At 36.2% G+C, this 16607-nt stretch overlaps 1 protein-coding gene across 1 annotated transcript in view; it reads right to left on the bottom strand.

The window, feature by feature from the left end:
- LOC112914100 (eyes shut homolog) overlaps positions 1–16607 on the bottom strand; it is a 1106577-nt gene that overhangs the window by 190415 nt on the left and 899555 nt on the right. Inside the window, 1 exon segment of the mRNA XM_072749029.1 lies at positions 14726–14946. Within this exon segment, the coding sequence (XP_072605130.1) occupies positions 14726–14946 (221 nt within the window).

Raw genomic sequence — 16607 nt, forward strand, 5'->3', positions numbered from 1 at the left:
TCATGTACGAGACCCTGACTCTTCTTTGCCCATGTCTAGACCCTTGTCAATGATGGAGGTGGCAGCGGTCAGTGGGTGGAGGTGGGGAAGCAGGTGATTGAGAACTTTTCCCGGAGACATGAGAAGATGGTGGGACTGCAGGACTCCAAGTCCCTGGCACAAGCTCCATGGTCTCATCTCACTCCACTAACAATAGCCAAAATCAAAGACAACCTAGTAAGAATTCTGATACAGCAGTACCAGAGCACTAAGCCTTCAGTGAAGCCCTTTTATGAGCATGATTCCCTGTGTCACTGCAATACCTCACACCTGTGGAGCTGGCTGTGGTCCCCAGGACAGATGAGTTATGGGATGATAGAGAATACAGCTGGTCAAGAAGAAGTGATATGTCTTGCCTCAATCCTGAGGTAAGAGGGTTGATATTGCCTATTTAATTCTCCATTGTGACGAAAGACTTTCTGTCTTCACTTTAATCTACTTTCTTTTATGTAAAAATAATGAAGGATAGGAAAATGGACAAGCAATTTTAATAAAGTATAATTTATACCAGTGAAATTATGCATGCAAATATAATGTGAATGCATGTCAAGGTTTTATGAGAGATTTAGTAAGATGTCAAAACTAATTTAAAGAGTATTTGAGAAGCAATAGTAAGATTACTCAATTAGATATAAAACTAGTCAATGGCCAACAGGGCAATAAACTACAACATTTAGGGTATTTTTCCATTAGAAAGAAATTATTCTCATATCTATCTGACAAAAGTCTATATGTTTAACCTCTGCCTCTTTAAAGCTGTAAAATAGACCAGACAATACAAAGTAAAGCCCAACAATGGAGAACTGCACTCCAAGTAGTACATCCAATAATGTCTTCTGCTTGTTTCAGGTTAAGGATAATTTATCTATCAATGTTATTTGTCTCAGACTAGCATTCTCTAGATTTTTACTTCATCTGACCATGATATTGAAGGATTTTTCTCAGTTGCCCTCCGTAAGCACAGAAACAGATACTTAATATACACAATAGTAGGATAAAAAAGAAGAAGGTATTTCTTAATATACTTAAATCAGCATGCATTTAGATTTCCCTTAATACTTAAATTAGACCATATACTTCTAGACCACAAATAACAGCACTGGAAGGGCTGCTTAGATATTTAGAATTAGAAAGGTCTGGGCTATCTTTAGTCAAATGAGAAACAAACAAACTCTGGAAGGATATGTGCCCACATCACACATAAGAGCAGATATGAGATTTGAACCTAAGTGTCAATCATTGTCCTGATATATGGGGAAGTCCCCCATGGCCTCAGCAGTCCCATCTCATTTGGAGACCATTGGAGGCATTTATGTCTACTTCCTTGAATAAGGTGTATGGAAGTTCATCCTCTGTTCAAGGGAAATTTCAAGTGTCAAGGACTCCCGAATGTGACAGTGGGTGGTCCACATTCAAGGCCAGCTAGGCGCTGAACCTCCTTCACTCTGTCCTGGTTCTGAGACAAAAGTCCTTCTTTTTTCCACTTCAGGTAATCCCTATTCATTTGACTCCTCCTCTCCACCATCATTTCCCTAACCCAGTCCTCTCTCCTTGGGAGCAGAAACTGTCACTCTCTGGTGATGAATATAAAGATTTGTTACTCAAATTTAGGACTAGAACAGTTTCGAGGCTTTAATTTCTGTTTCTGTGTTAGGTGGGTAGAATGAAGAAGGAAATAAAAAATCCCTAGAGCATTTGTGAGGGGGCAAAGGGGAAGGAAATTAGGTAAATATTCAGGTATGATTTTACCACATGGTTTTTCTGCCCAGATAATTTCCTACCTCAACACAACTCCAATATTTAGGCATGATTTCCTGTCAGTTCTATAGAACTTAAACTGTATTTGTCATAAGCCCTATTAATCTAGGACTAAAGAGAACAGTGCATATCTTGAAGCCTATGGCATCTTGTCAAGTGTTGAAGAAAGGATTCTTAGTATTAAACACAATAAACTCAGCATATGTTCCCAGTTATTGTTGCACAATCTTATACTTTGGAAATCTCTAAAAAGTGGGAAAAAATTGCACTCACTGGACCTTGTTTGTATCATCTGGTACAGCATTTCCTCATACTGCTTCTGAGAAAGAGAATGTTCAGTGTGATGGTAATAGGTATTCCTGGAAAATGTTATTTGGGTGAAATAAGTTTAGAAACTTCTATTAAGTGGAGTTAAGTGGGTTATTTTCTACAGGACTTCTTCAGCATGTTTAAATACATTGTAAAACTCTAAGAGGGAGTGGACATGTGACATTTTATGAATTTATCTTAGAAAATTTTGCCCCTTTTTATTTTTTTCCTGAGAAATGCTTATAGGTCTATCTTGAAAAATAGTTTTGAAAGTTCAGTTTAGTTTAATCCCTTCTTTATCAAAATGATGAAAGTGAAGTCTAGAAATGGTTAGTGGAATATTTAAGAATAAGGGGAAGAAGGCACAGATCTCTTGCCTGTTAGACTGGTCCAAAGCAATGAAACTATAATTTTTATTTTTTAAAATATTTTATTCATTTCTTTTAGAGAAAGAAAGAGAAAGAGTGTGAGAGCCAGGGGTGGAGGTGGGGCAGGGAGGAGCAGAGGGGGAAGAAGAGGGAAGGGGAAAGGATATCCAGCAGATTACACACTCCATGTGGAGCCCAGTTTGGGGCTTGATCCCACAACCTTGAGGTCCTAACCAGAGCCAAGATTTGGATGCCTAACCAACTGAGCTACTCAGGAGCCTCAAAACTATATTTTTTAGATATAACCTAGTCCTTAAGTATAATTCACCAGTCAGAGAACTGTTGAAAATAGCTACCAAATCGCTAACTTTGGACAACTTTTTTGTGTGTGATGGAGCAAAGAGATGAATTTATATTGCAAAGCGTAGGACAGAAAGCACTTACTTAAAAGTCTACAAGATTATGATTTATCCTGTCTCTATTATCAGTGTTGACCTGAACAAATCTCTTAACCCACTTATACCCCATTTTCCCATTTGTGAAGCCAAAATCTAAATTGCTGTTCCAAGGATATTTTAAGTATTAACATCATTTTGCGATAGAATTACATCAGAGCAATCCCACTACCATTACCATTTTCCAAAACAAAGACAGCACTTGGTAACTGTTAGGTCGATGGCAATCAGCAGTGTTTATTTAGACAGTACTTGCTTCAAGTCACTGTTGCATATTGAAGTCAGTAAACAATAACTAAATTTATCTTCCAGTGTTTTTCCATCTAGTCTTTATACTCTTACATCTTTAGTAAGTTTTAACTTATGGCTCCAAATCACTTGATGTTTAGGAGGGTGGAGGGAACAATTCTTACTTCATTTTTCTAGTATAAAAGGTTAAGCAATTTCCTAAGGTACGTAATATGCCAGCAAATGGGCCAGGAACAAAATGTAAGGCTTGGGAATTTTGTCTACTGCTGAACCAGAAAGATTGGTTTGTTTCCTTCCTACATTAATTATTTAAACTTCTTGTTTTAAGCCTTTTGCAAACCTAAGCCAAGGGATTCTAGATATCTCACATTTTATTTCAGTTTTAACTTTGCTTTGTTTTCATTTTGTTTGTCAAGCTTTTCACACAATTTTAACAGCTGCATATCTAATTACATGTAAAAATCATAATGATTAACACAATTTACCAAATCCTTTGTGTGTTTGTGTGCGTGTGTACAAAATGAAATCTGTAAATGGTAAGCCATGTAGATTTAAAACAAAATCATTCATTAAAAAAGAATGAATATTTCTAGTTACAAAAAATTGGTTTTAGTACATAATTCCTTCCTAAAAACCATTAATAAATAGTTTCTGAAGGGGAGCAAAACAGTTAAGAAAAACATATTAGCAGCTCATATTTTGCTTGCTTGTTCTTTGAAGTAGAGAAAAAAAAAACTCTTAGTATTCTATAAGAAAAGGAAAGGAAAGATAGTTTTCAGATGGGATTTAAGCCAGAGAGGTCTCTTATGCCCAGGAAGATCAATCAGGGTAAATGAGTTCTCCATGTATTATTACCTAAGGGTAGAGAAAATTGAAGATGAGATTTTTCCCCCTACTTGTTTGACCTTGCTGCATAAATATGATGTAAAAAATATGTGTGGAATTTGATAGTGGTCTTTTCTATTAGTCAAATCTTGAAGCATTTAACTCTTTGAGATTTTTCAAATTTGGTGTAAATGACACAATTTCTTCCATGTTTAATCTTACTTGTTTTCCTTTAAATATAATTGTATTTGCAATCACGGCTTTAATGAAACTGATTTGCAGAGGACCTAAATGCTTTCTGCCCTGTAAAAACAAATGCTCAACCCTTGTTACTGCACTCAAGGATGGCAGTAATAAAAGTGGTTAGAAAATCAATTTAAACTGCATTTGTACTTTACCAAGAACCCTGTGACACTTACATTGGTAAGAGTTATGCTTTCCAAATATGTGATCCACTTTTATAAGCAACTAAAAACCCTGCAGCTTCAGTCACACTCTCCAAGCAAGAATAAATGACCCCACATCAATCCATTTTCACAATACCTGACACTTGTAGAATGGGGGAAAGAAATGAGATCAAAAAGATAAACAACAGGCTGTGAAATCTAGGCTGTTTTAACCTAAGACTGCACTTTGTATGCATAAATGAAAAAACACATTTTATTCTGCAACCTTTAATGTTTTACAAATCTGTGATTACCATAAGCAAAAGAGTATGTAGAAAATTATTCCATGCCTTATTATTCTTTGTAAATCCCATGTATCACACTGCTTAACATAATAGAGGTTATCTGCAAATGCTTGTGGTATGAAAGAAGGAATGGATGGATGGTCTTAATGATACACAAATCCCATTTTAGTCAAACAGACTTGGACTAAAGTAATTTCTAAACATGGATATTGTAGAAGAAAAAGAGAAAAAAAGTTATAATATTTTGTTGTGTTGCATTACATTTCACCTAAGTAATATGGAGCTAAAATATGCCTGTGTTTTTTTCTTTCTTTTAATAATAACTGGTATATTTGCTTTTCATATCATGGAAGACTTTAATGGGTCTATTTTTGTAAGTAATTTTTTTTGCTTATGATTACCTCCAGCTTGTTAAACATTAAGGAAAGCAGAGGGATACCATTGAGCAGCTGTGACTTCCATCTTTTGGTAATGTAGAAGGTGGCTGGTATTCAGACAAAGTTCAAAGCTTAGAAAGAAGACAAGGGGACAAGAACATGTTCTTTTAATATCCTACTAAAGTGCTGTCTAACAGGCCTGCTTAAAGATTATGTAATCCTCTGGAAGAGTGCACTCTTCTTTGGCTCACTATTTGCCATTGATTAGGCTGAGCCTCTGAAATTACATGCTAACTTATAGATCTTTGTCTGCTGGAGAATCAAATGAGCATAAAATGGTAGAAAAGGAAACCACAAAAATTACATTTTATTCTCTGGTAGGATACTAACCAGTTTGGTCTCAAATCTAGCAATCTTATTTTGTCATTGATTCAGTGACTGTATGTTTCCAGGCTCTCGAATTCTCTTTGAATCAGCCGTAACCGTTATGCCCATTCCTTCGTTAATGAAATGAATAAATCTTTGGCATGTACTCATTGTGTACTTGTGTGAAAGTCAGGTTTATGACTCCTTAAAAACTGACCTTTACACTGGGCATGAGTTATCTTTCTAGGACCCTGCCAAAGAAGATTGACTTTTGGGCCCAGGTGAGTCTAGATTTCGTGAGGCCCAAAGCTTATGTAATTTTTGGTCCTTTATAACAAAAAAAGGATTTAAAAGTACAGGCACAGAATTGTGCATAAACATGCATATTTATTTATAATGAGAAAAGAAACTTCAATGAATTACAAGGAAGCTTGGAGATTCAGGCCTCTTTCTCTGAAATCTCTTTAGGCTCTTCATAGGAATTGCTTACTTGGAAATGACTCTTGATTGACAACCTAGTTTGTCATCTGAGGGTGAACTATAACAACCTACTGCAATTCCTGATAACTCCCAGGTCTCAGAAGGATATGTGTAAGGGTGGGGGTCTCCTAAGCTTCATTAGCCCCAGAGTAAACCAGCTGTTGCTGGGTAAGGATACACCAGCAGGTAAGGAGTTGTGAAGGCTGGGAGAAGCAAACCAGAGAACTTTTCCTCAGCAGCTGGGCCATGGAGCAGTCCTGTGTGCAGGGCTTGGTGACAACTGAAACATGCATGTATCAAAAGATCCAACACTGAGCTTCTGTTGCAGGAAGAACAGAACCAAAATGGCACCAGTTAAGAAGAAAATTTTTGAATCTTTTTCAATCAAATCCCTCTGCCCCAGGATAGCCCCAAATCTGGAGAAACTAGGAACAGAAGAGATATAGAAAGGCATCAGGAAGAACATATCACACTCTTTCTCCATTCAAGTTCTTGAACTGGAGGACTACCCAACTGGGAAGGGGATTGGAACCTCTAAACTAGGTATAAAATGGAAGTTTTAAACTGAACTAGGCTGAACCATGCTTTTAATATGTCAACAAGAATAGAAGGTTCTGGAGCCTGCATGATATTTGGTTAAAGGAAAGTAAAAAGAGATCCTACAAAGCATGTTTGACATCAATGACAAAAGAAAATTAAAACTTTTTATATTTGTACCCCATAAAGTAGACACTGCTTTTAATGAAAGAATACACAGGTAAATGTCTTAAATGCTCAATTAACACAAGGAAAAAAATGGGGAGAACCATTTTTTTCCAACCATTGAAACCTGGTTGGATATTTTCTGCCCCCCCTTATTTCTAGCAATTGAAGCTACCTACAACTGAGATGCTTAGATGCTCAGTGGCAAACTTTTACATATGAGAAAAATCTAACCAAATAGAAATTAGTCCTCTCGTACATGAGACAAAAAAACCTGAGTATAATTTCAAGGATGTTGGCTGCAGACTGAAAGTGTAGCAACTAAGAAGAAAGATTAACTATTTGAAGATGTTATTAGTCTAAGTGTGTGGTGAGATATTGATCTGAAAAATACTCTTTTTCCCCTTGGTATTCAGAAGAGGGAGGTAGACTGCTGAGCTAGATTAGGGGTAATCTGGCCTGGATATAGAGTAATAACTAAAAGATCTCAGCAGGTGATGCCTAGCTACATGCCACTAGGAAATGACAAGACAAGCAAACATTTTGTGGGGGTGTTGCCACTCATTACAGAACAAATGGAGAAGCTAAGACAAATCTTTTGTACTCTAATGGTTGTTACTATTGCAATTTCAAATTCAATTTACAGCTCTTACCTCATTTTGAAGTGCTAACTGATTTGAAAACTACCTCAGAAATCAGAAAGACTTCTTTTTAGCAGACAATGTCAAAAAGATGTCTATAAAATGAGAAAACATGGGTTGAGGAGAAACTGACTGAATGAAAAGAATGAAAGAAAGTAACTTTTACTTCTATTCGCGTGGAACAATGAGAACAATGAACATTCCCTAATGGTAAGAAAGACATTTTCTTTTTGAGATTATTTGTCATAGTTAATTTTTTAAAATATTTATTTATTTATTATTTATGATAGACATAGAGAGAGAGAGAGGCAGAGACACAGGAGGAGGGAGAAGCAGGCTCCATGCCAGAAGTCCGACGCGGGACTCGATCCCGGGACCCCAGGATCGTGCCCTGGGCCAAAGGCAGGCACTAAACCACCGAAGCCACCCAGGGATCCCCGGTCATAGTTAATTTTATGTGTCAACCTGACTGGGTCACAGGATGCTGACTAAACATTATTCCTAGGTGTATCTGTGAGGTGTTTCTATAAGAAATTAGTATTTAAACTAGTAGATTGAGTAAAGCTTATGACTCTTCCCAAATTGGGTGGGCATCATCCAATCCCTTGGGGGGGATAGAACAAATAGAACAAAAAGTGGAGGAAAGTCAAATTTGCTTTTTATCTGACTGTTGAGCTGTGATATCAATCATCTTCTGCCACCAATACTCCTGGTTTTCAAGCTTTCAGACTCAGACTGGCATGTACATTACTAGTTTTCTTGGGTACATCACTAGTTTTCCTAGCCTCTATGAATGCATGAGTCAATACCTTATAATATCACTATCTATCTATCTATTATCTATCTATCTATCTATCTATCATCTATCTATCTATCTATCTATCTATCTATCTATCTATCTATCTATCATCTAACCTAAACATTGCTTAACATTGAAAATTGAATTGTATTTTCTGGATTTTCTTGGTCAATGAATTGAATAAAACTATTTTATCCATCTGTTCCCCTAGTGCAGTAGTCCGCAAACTGTGGCCCTTGGGTCAAATCCTGCCAGTCATCTATTTTGTAAAGTTTTACTGGAACACAGCCATGTACATTCATTCATATATTGTCAGTGGCTACTTTAGTGTTATAATAGCAGAGTCAAATAGCTGTGGTGCAAAGTCTGAAATATTTGCTATTTGGATCTTTACAAAAAAGTTTGCTGACACCTGCCCTTGCACATGGAGGGAGGTATTGATTAGTGATGAGTAAAAGCTATGAGAAAAATTAGAGGCCCAGAAAGCACATTTATTCACATATGGGAATTATTGACTTTCAGTGCATGATAAAATACATTCAATACAGGCTTAGCATCTGGTAAAATTAAGACTAAGTATAAAACTCATGTCTCAATAATTATTTACTATAATATCAGTGACATAAATGTTTAGTGCAATTGTTGTATAGGTTATAGTCCCAAACCTGGACTCCTTTTAAAATATTATTTAACCTATTTTAAAACATCTGGCATAGAAAAGAGAAAGTAATTTAAATATTATCTGTTTAATTTGCTAACCTTCCTGTGTATGCCCTTTTGGAAACAGCTTGTTCAAAGTCCATAGAGATTTGGATACTCAGAATAACCCTTCTGTATCACTTTTCTAAACTGAATTTCACTACATGCAATTTGGATTTCTCTGAAATGAGCAACCACAGGGGTTTGAAAATTCTAGCACAGATTTACAACAAAATGGAAAAAGGTTGGATGCTGTCCAGAAACATGTGATGGTACTGAGAACAGAATGACATTTGCTCAGTAAAGCTGATGAAGTGTTACTCCTCTCAATCTTTTCAAAATTTGTCTTTTTGTAAGCAGATTACCTTCATAGACGATGTAGGGATAGCACTTAGTAACAGTGAATTGTATCAACCATGCAACTAAAATTAGTGATGATTTTGTTTATAAATATCTATAAATAAGGTTTATTTCATGAACCCTAAAGTGTAGCTCCATGGTACTGAATGTTTGTTCACTTACCACCCTACTCTTATTTAGAGTATACTTCTTAGAGAGTTTTTCTCCTATTAAACCACTATTATTCGTTACATGTTGGAAAAAGTAGGTACGCATTCCTAGGAGATGTGGATTACAGTATGCAAGTGTGTGTGTGTGTGTGTGTGTGTGTGTGTGTGTATGTGTGTGTGTGTACTGAAACATTGTATCTCCTAACTTTTAAAGTGGACTAGAACAATTAAACTGATGAGAAATTATTTGCATTTTCAAGTAAAACCAACATGTACACATGCTATAGTATTAAAAAATTAGTGTCTTTATATCTTGAGGATATATTATATCTCAGGAAATGCTGAGAGGTAAAAGAAGTTTTCTTCTTGTCTTCATAATAATGACTCTTTTATTCTAAACATAGATGGCCTATTACTTTGAAAATAAACTTGTAGACCACGAAAAGAATTCCATCAGGTCACTTTGTCCATTCCTTTTGGATCCAGAAATGCTAAATATTAAGATATCTTATTTAAATTGCTCTGCTATTTTGAAAGCTGTCTTGAATCCAATGTGCTTTTCTGGGAAAGCAGGAAAAGAGAAAATCTGAGAGGTCTAGGGGATTGAACACCAACAGCCATTTTGCTACCACTTGAAGTCTGAGAACAGAGTCAAAGTGGAAGAATCAAAAAGGAATGGAAGAAATTGGGTCCTAGAATGGCATCTAAGTCATGAATCAAAAGATGCCTAAGTGGGAATCCACAGCCCTCCCACTTAATGTGAGCCAAGAAATTCTGTTTGGGATGAGTTTCCTAGCATTTGCAACAGAAGGAACCCTACTTGATACAGAAATGATCCTTATTTTTTAGCTAACGTAAAGAAGGTTTTAAAAGATTAGCTAACTTGCCCAAGTTCACATATTAAATAAGTGACCAAGCTAGGATTTGAAGTCACTACCTCAAGATGCTAAAAGGAGCTGCTGAGGGGACTCAAACTGGATTTTTAACTGACTACAATGTGACAAACATGAAAAAACAAAGACACACAAGAAAGACAGGAGTGAAGCAAAGACAAAGTGTGAGGTACAAGGTTCGATGATTTCTGAGGATTCTGAAATCTGAGATTTCCCTGGTTTTCCCATCTCTCCCAGTGACTCAGCAAGATAGGAGATCATGGATGGTCCTTCTTACCAGGATGACTATTTTAAATTCCAATTATTTATAGGGCCATAATTATAAATCATTACAAGCTTAACATCTGTTTACTGATTTGCTAAAACACCGATATTGCCTATCCATAAGAATAATTTACATTTAATTTCTAAGAATAGTTACTGGTGCCAGGAAACCATGGAAAGCAAACCCAGACTCATGAGGACCCTCAGTTTCAGAAGGTGAACCACCAGGAACTATACTAATTATTCAGCTTTTCCCCGTTAGAATAATCCAAAGTGAGCCCATACTCATTGGGGGTCAAAGTTTCTTATCCATTCCAGCCCTCAACAGGTATTTAATTTTTTGAAATTTCATGTTTTCAAATTCATGTTGATTTTTTAAAAAAAGATTTTATTTATTTATCTGAGAGAGGGTAGAGAGAGTGAGAGAGCATGAGTGGGGTGGGAGGGAGGGGCAGTAGAGAGGGAGAAACAGACTCCCCACTGAGCAGGGAGCCCAAAGTGGGGTTTGATCCCAGGACCCCAGGATCACAACCTGAGCTGAAGGCAAATGTTTGACTGAGCCAACCAGGCACCCCCAAATTCATGCTGATTTTACATTCTCCTCCATAATACATGTTTGCATTAGAAAAGAAAAACAAACAGAAAACCAGGAGAAAAGAAGAGGGAGTTTAGAAGTCTGCCTGGGTAAGCAACCTCAGGAGAGAGATCAAGTCAGACAGCATAGACAGACTGAAAGGGTGAGAAGGGTTGGAGGACAGTATGGAAGATCTTGGAAAGATCCATTTTATGATGTGGTAGTGTGGACAAGTAAATAACCTTTGGCTTTGGCCAACAGCACAGATGGGAAGTGAGTTGCCAAAGGCAATAAGCTAGTTCAGATGCATTTTGTTCAAGTCAAGATAGGGCTCAATAGCAGAGTTTCTCATTTCTTCAGTTGAAAAACTTTACACTGTTCCATGTATTCCAAGTATGGGCATGTTTTTGCTGGGGGCAGGGTGCTGGTCATGGTGCTGGTACTTTGTGACTTATTTCCTTGGTCTATGTTCTCTATGGATTGAAGCTGCTCATGGCCTCATTTGGAGTCCTCCTTCAGTACATATTCTAACTCTCCTTATGAGTTGCTGGATAGACCGCTGGAGTGCTCTATTATGGTTGGATATGGGTGTTTTTGATGGGACAGGGAAGAGTGAAGATACCATTCTGATTCTGATCATCCTTCCTGTAACCTTAGAGCTATCTGTATTTTTCTTATATTAAACTTTTGACCTCCTAGGGGCTGTTCTTATGATCTTTCTGAGAAGTCTATTCTGTTGTTATTCTGGAACTAGCCAACTCCAGTGCACTATAGTGTTGGTGTGTATAAAGATGTCCTGGAATGGAAGTCATGGCTGCCATGGACCAGCATGTCCTGGATGCAATAATGCAGAGTAGTTTTGGCAGTTCAGCACCGGCAATCAAGATAGAAATCATGTTGTTTATAGAATGTGAAGAAGTGTTTTGTTGGGTCACAGCCAGCAAGTCTCCATTTCGCTAACAATAAGAGGCACATACAGATCTGGAAGACCTTAAAGAGTGCTTGCCAAAATCAGTTGACATTTGAGTACATTTCTCTGGGGGAGGGGTTGAGAGGTTGAAAAACTGAGAAATGGATAGAGAAGGCCAGAATAAATTATATGACAGAAAACGGATACATTTTTTTTTCTGGGAAAATTTATCCTAAGTCCTAAGGTGCTGATAAAGCTTCCATACTATAGTGAAAGCTTCTGTGTGCAGGATAGTGTCTTGACTATGCATCTTTGTTTCACATACATCTTGCCCCTTAGTTGGTCCTCATGTGATGTTTGTTGAAATAAATCTAAGAGAATGGTGTTTTATGGACTATTTCTATCTATCCTACTAGAATAATTGTCTTTACTTTTATTTTCAAATACATATCTAAGACTGGAAGGAATGTGAGATTCTCTAATTTATGAAAATAAGAGGTTTATTTTATTTAACATGTATTTGGCTTACAGTATCTCAGGCAGTTATTGTTGTAAAGTAAAACTCTTAGGTATTTCTCCAAGTTGATGATAGGGACACATACAAAAAATTAGAGTATATTTGTTTTCTATTGCTGCATAGTGGAATTACCACAAAATTAGCTTAAAACAACACACATTTATTATCTTACTGTTTTTCTGAGTCAAAAGTTTGGGCAAGGTTTAACTGGTCTTCTGTATTAGAGTTTCACAAGCTTTATTCAAGAAGTTGGTTAGGTTGGGGTCTTAATCAAGGTTCAACTGGGGAAGCACCTGCTCCCAAGCTCCCCGTGTTGTTGGTAAAATTTAGTTTCTTGCAGTTGTAGAACTGAGGGCTTCAATATTTGATGCCTGTCAGCTAGAAGCCATCCTCAGCTCCTTGCTGGTTGTTGGCTGGAAGCTACCCTCAGTGTTGTGTCATATGGACCTTCCCCAAATTGCTCCATGTTTTATCAAAGTTAGTGAGAATCTCCTTGCAAAATGCAGCTCTCAATCTTATGTTAACCTAATCATGGAAGTGACATTTCATCACTGTATTGTACTGATTATTCTGTTAGTTAAAAGCAAATCATAGATCTTATCCACCCTTAAGGAGAGGGTATCATGCAAAGGTATGAATACTGGGAGATGATATGATGAGGACTATGTTAGAGTCTGCTCACCACATATAGAAAGGGAGAAAACACAATTCTTGTCACTTCTATAATTCTATCACTGGTAATATTGACAATATTTATTTAGATTGAATGACACAAATATTTCAGACATTAGAAACTCAGTAAGACAACCTTTTTTTGTGTTTCTGTTTCACTTAATTACACAAAAATTCATTTCCTTCAGGGTTCTAAAGGTGGTTATCTTGCTGGATAATTTTTGCATTATTATATTTTTAAAAATAATTGCCATTGGTTGAGTTCATTATATAGCAGAATACTTCTTAAATAAGACCTTGGTTTTGTTTCCTTCAAAAAAATAACCATGGCCAAGGAAGTTATCTTCACTCAAACTCAAAATTCACTATTTTAAAGTCCTTTAAAACCTTATCTGTTATATTTTTCCTACATCAAATAGGCCCATATTGTTGTTGTTATTTTTCAAATATATAAACCAAGGCACAGACTTGTACAGAGTTAACCAGAACCAAAGGGTTTAGATACCCCAAGAGCCAATATCCACTTTTTCCACTAAACCATGCTTTTTCTTCAAATTTATTAGGTCAGTCTGTGATTGTTTGGTAAATATATCACCTTGATTTTATCATACCTGTCCTTTGTTCCTTGTCTTTGCTATTTGGCTCTTTCTCATTTTTCTTTTCTTATTCCAGTGATTATTTTCAGAGCCTGTCTCTGCCCACCATTTCTTATCGTACTCTTTGATAAAATTTTTCTCTTTCCCACACTATGCACATGGATGTTTACTTTTGTGAAGTCATTAACTACTTGATAGCTTGCCCCTTAGAAACACTGAGGTGAATTAATTAAGATATTTCCTATGAGATTCGGTTAATTTTTCCTTGACTTGAATTAATATAATCTACACATGTTTTAGCATTCTCTCTGTCATTATTTGTAGCCCTGCAATAAAAATTTCTCAGAGCATTAAAGAATTTTGGGAATATGTTCTACACTGTCCAAATAAGACTCCCCCAGGGTTGATTAAGTTAAGACATTTTAGTGGAGCAGAAAGTAATTTTAATTAAAATCTTCTGAGGCTTATAAGCATGATGAATCTTTATATCAAGTAAAAAGGTATATAGGCTTTTTCTTCCTTGATGTAAAGATTGCAAATAAGGAGAAGAAATAGATATAAGTATTCTTCTCCATCTTTAATCTACAGATCTAAGTAGATCTTTTATTTTTTAAAGATGAAGCAAAAAAAAAAAAAAAGAAAACCACAATAAAAATGAATGCATCAAAACTATTATCAATAAATAAGAATCTGTCATTCATATGTCCTCAAAGCAGAACACCATGGTAAAATTATGCTTGGATCCATCTGAAATTGCTGAAATCAGGTCATTCGAAATTGTCAAAATCAAGTCTAGTTACCTAGTTATTTTCCGAGGTCAAGTATTTCTTGACATTGGAGTCACAGTATATAAATTTCTTTGAACAAACAAGTATTCACCACATGTGTGCATGACCTGGATGATGCATATGCAAACTAAGAGGTTCCAGACCTTTCTTTCCTATCATCCAGGTGAAAATGCTGCTGATTTCTGTTGTTTTAAGAACTTGGAATCATGAAATATAGGTTGGAGATCAAGGGGCTGAAACTAACCTGATGCAGGTGCCATTGTTGTGGCATAGATGATGAGCACACCATGGGACATGGCAGTTCTCAATGTTCTTTCCACGTAGTGCTTCATCAATGATGAAGAATTCTTTGTTGTTTACTTGAAGCTCTTGAATGCAGCCTTTGAACCCATAAATCTGACCTGCATTCTTATGGATCTTAACATTTGCTGGGATGTGGCCAAGGAACATTGATTCAAAATGTACCTATAGGAAAAATAACAACAAAAAAATCTTGTAAGTTATGATTAGATTATATGAGAAAGACCTAGAATGTTTTGTTCTATAATGCATGCTTTAATGTATTTTACCATGTAAAATGGGTCATAATTGTTACTTACTTTTGTCACCTCTACTAGATGGTAGGATAAGTTATTTTAGAAAAAGGCTCTTATGTTTCTTTTGTATTTTTCACAATATCTAATAAAACAGTAAAAAAAAAATTCAGTAAAATTTGCTAATCGATTTCTCTGAAATGTATTTTGGAACTCAAGTGTTTGCATTTTAAAATGAATATTACCAAATAAAAACTGATAAAGAAAATAGAGGCTTTTTAACTATTGTTAAAGGGATTGAGTTGTGTTCCCCCAAATTTATAGGTGGATATTGTAACCCTCAGTAGCTCAGAATGTGGCCTTATTTGGAAATAGAGTTTATTCCCTGACCAGAATGACAATAAAATCTCTGGTATGAAGTAAACTGTGACTTAATCTCTCTTCCCACACTACAGTAATATATATAAATTTAATTCTCATCATTTATATGAATATAAAAGGTAGCTTTCTCAAACATGAAATTTATAAGTTACCAATGAATTCTGGATGAACTGGTAATGAGACCCTGATCATCAGGGCTGTAGGCATATGAAAGGTGCATGCAGCAGCATTTGTGCCGTTTATGTCTCTGATGTTCTTATTCCCAAAACACATTCACCCACTCCAAACTGATAGCTGAAAAGTATTTAAATTGACATGACAGGTACACTAAAATGGAAAACTGTCATTGCAAGAAGTCTAAAACTAGTGCCAAATAATTAAGTTAAGGCTCTGAGGGGAGGAGAGGATGGGGAATTCTCAGTAATGCCATTTAATGTTTATATTAATATGCTCTGGTTTGATGCAAATGTGCTTTTAGAGAACAGAAGCATGTTCAATTCTAGGAACATCAAAGCATCTCTATGACCCATAATAGATCAAACTAACCCTGTTATTTGAGCTTTTATTCTTTTCTGGTGACTCGAGTTCTTCTCCTTAAGGCATTCATTAATTTTTTGTGTGTACTTTATAAAAGGTTCAGATATATAGTCACCCAGAGGATGCCTATTTTTGGGCATAGTGGGGTGGAAGTCTCAAGGAGTATTAAAAGAGCCTTCATGTAACACAGGAGTACATCTAATTGTTTTCACATCCTTTTTCATATGCTAAGTCCATTTATATTAATTACTGTAACAAACTATTAGCAGAATTCTTTTATCATTTAAGATAAGTGACTCACCGCTAATGCAATCTGGAATCTATCATGAACCTGCAGACTCAGCGAATTCAAGGCCATGACCTCTTCTCACCAAGGGTCTCTGACATCTATGTGTATTGATCACACACCTGGAACAGCAAACTCTCTCACAGCTTTGACAAGTGTGCTGTTTTAGCACAAAACTGATAGAGGATGGAAGAATATCCTCCTCTTCTGTCAGCAGTGGGCAGATTTGAGGGAAAGTCTATGGAGCTATCTATGATTTATTAGACCATTAAAAAACACCCAAACAATGAAAGTAGATGGCTCTTGTATTTCTTCCGATCTGAGGCTCAAGCTTCGTTGGAATCCTGAAATGTCTAAAAAAGCTGCTGCCGTTGACTGCACATAGATAA

This window comes from Vulpes vulpes, chromosome 1 (assembly GCF_048418805.1).
Source record: "Vulpes vulpes isolate BD-2025 chromosome 1, VulVul3, whole genome shotgun sequence".
NCBI lineage: Eukaryota > Metazoa > Chordata > Mammalia > Carnivora > Canidae > Vulpes > Vulpes vulpes.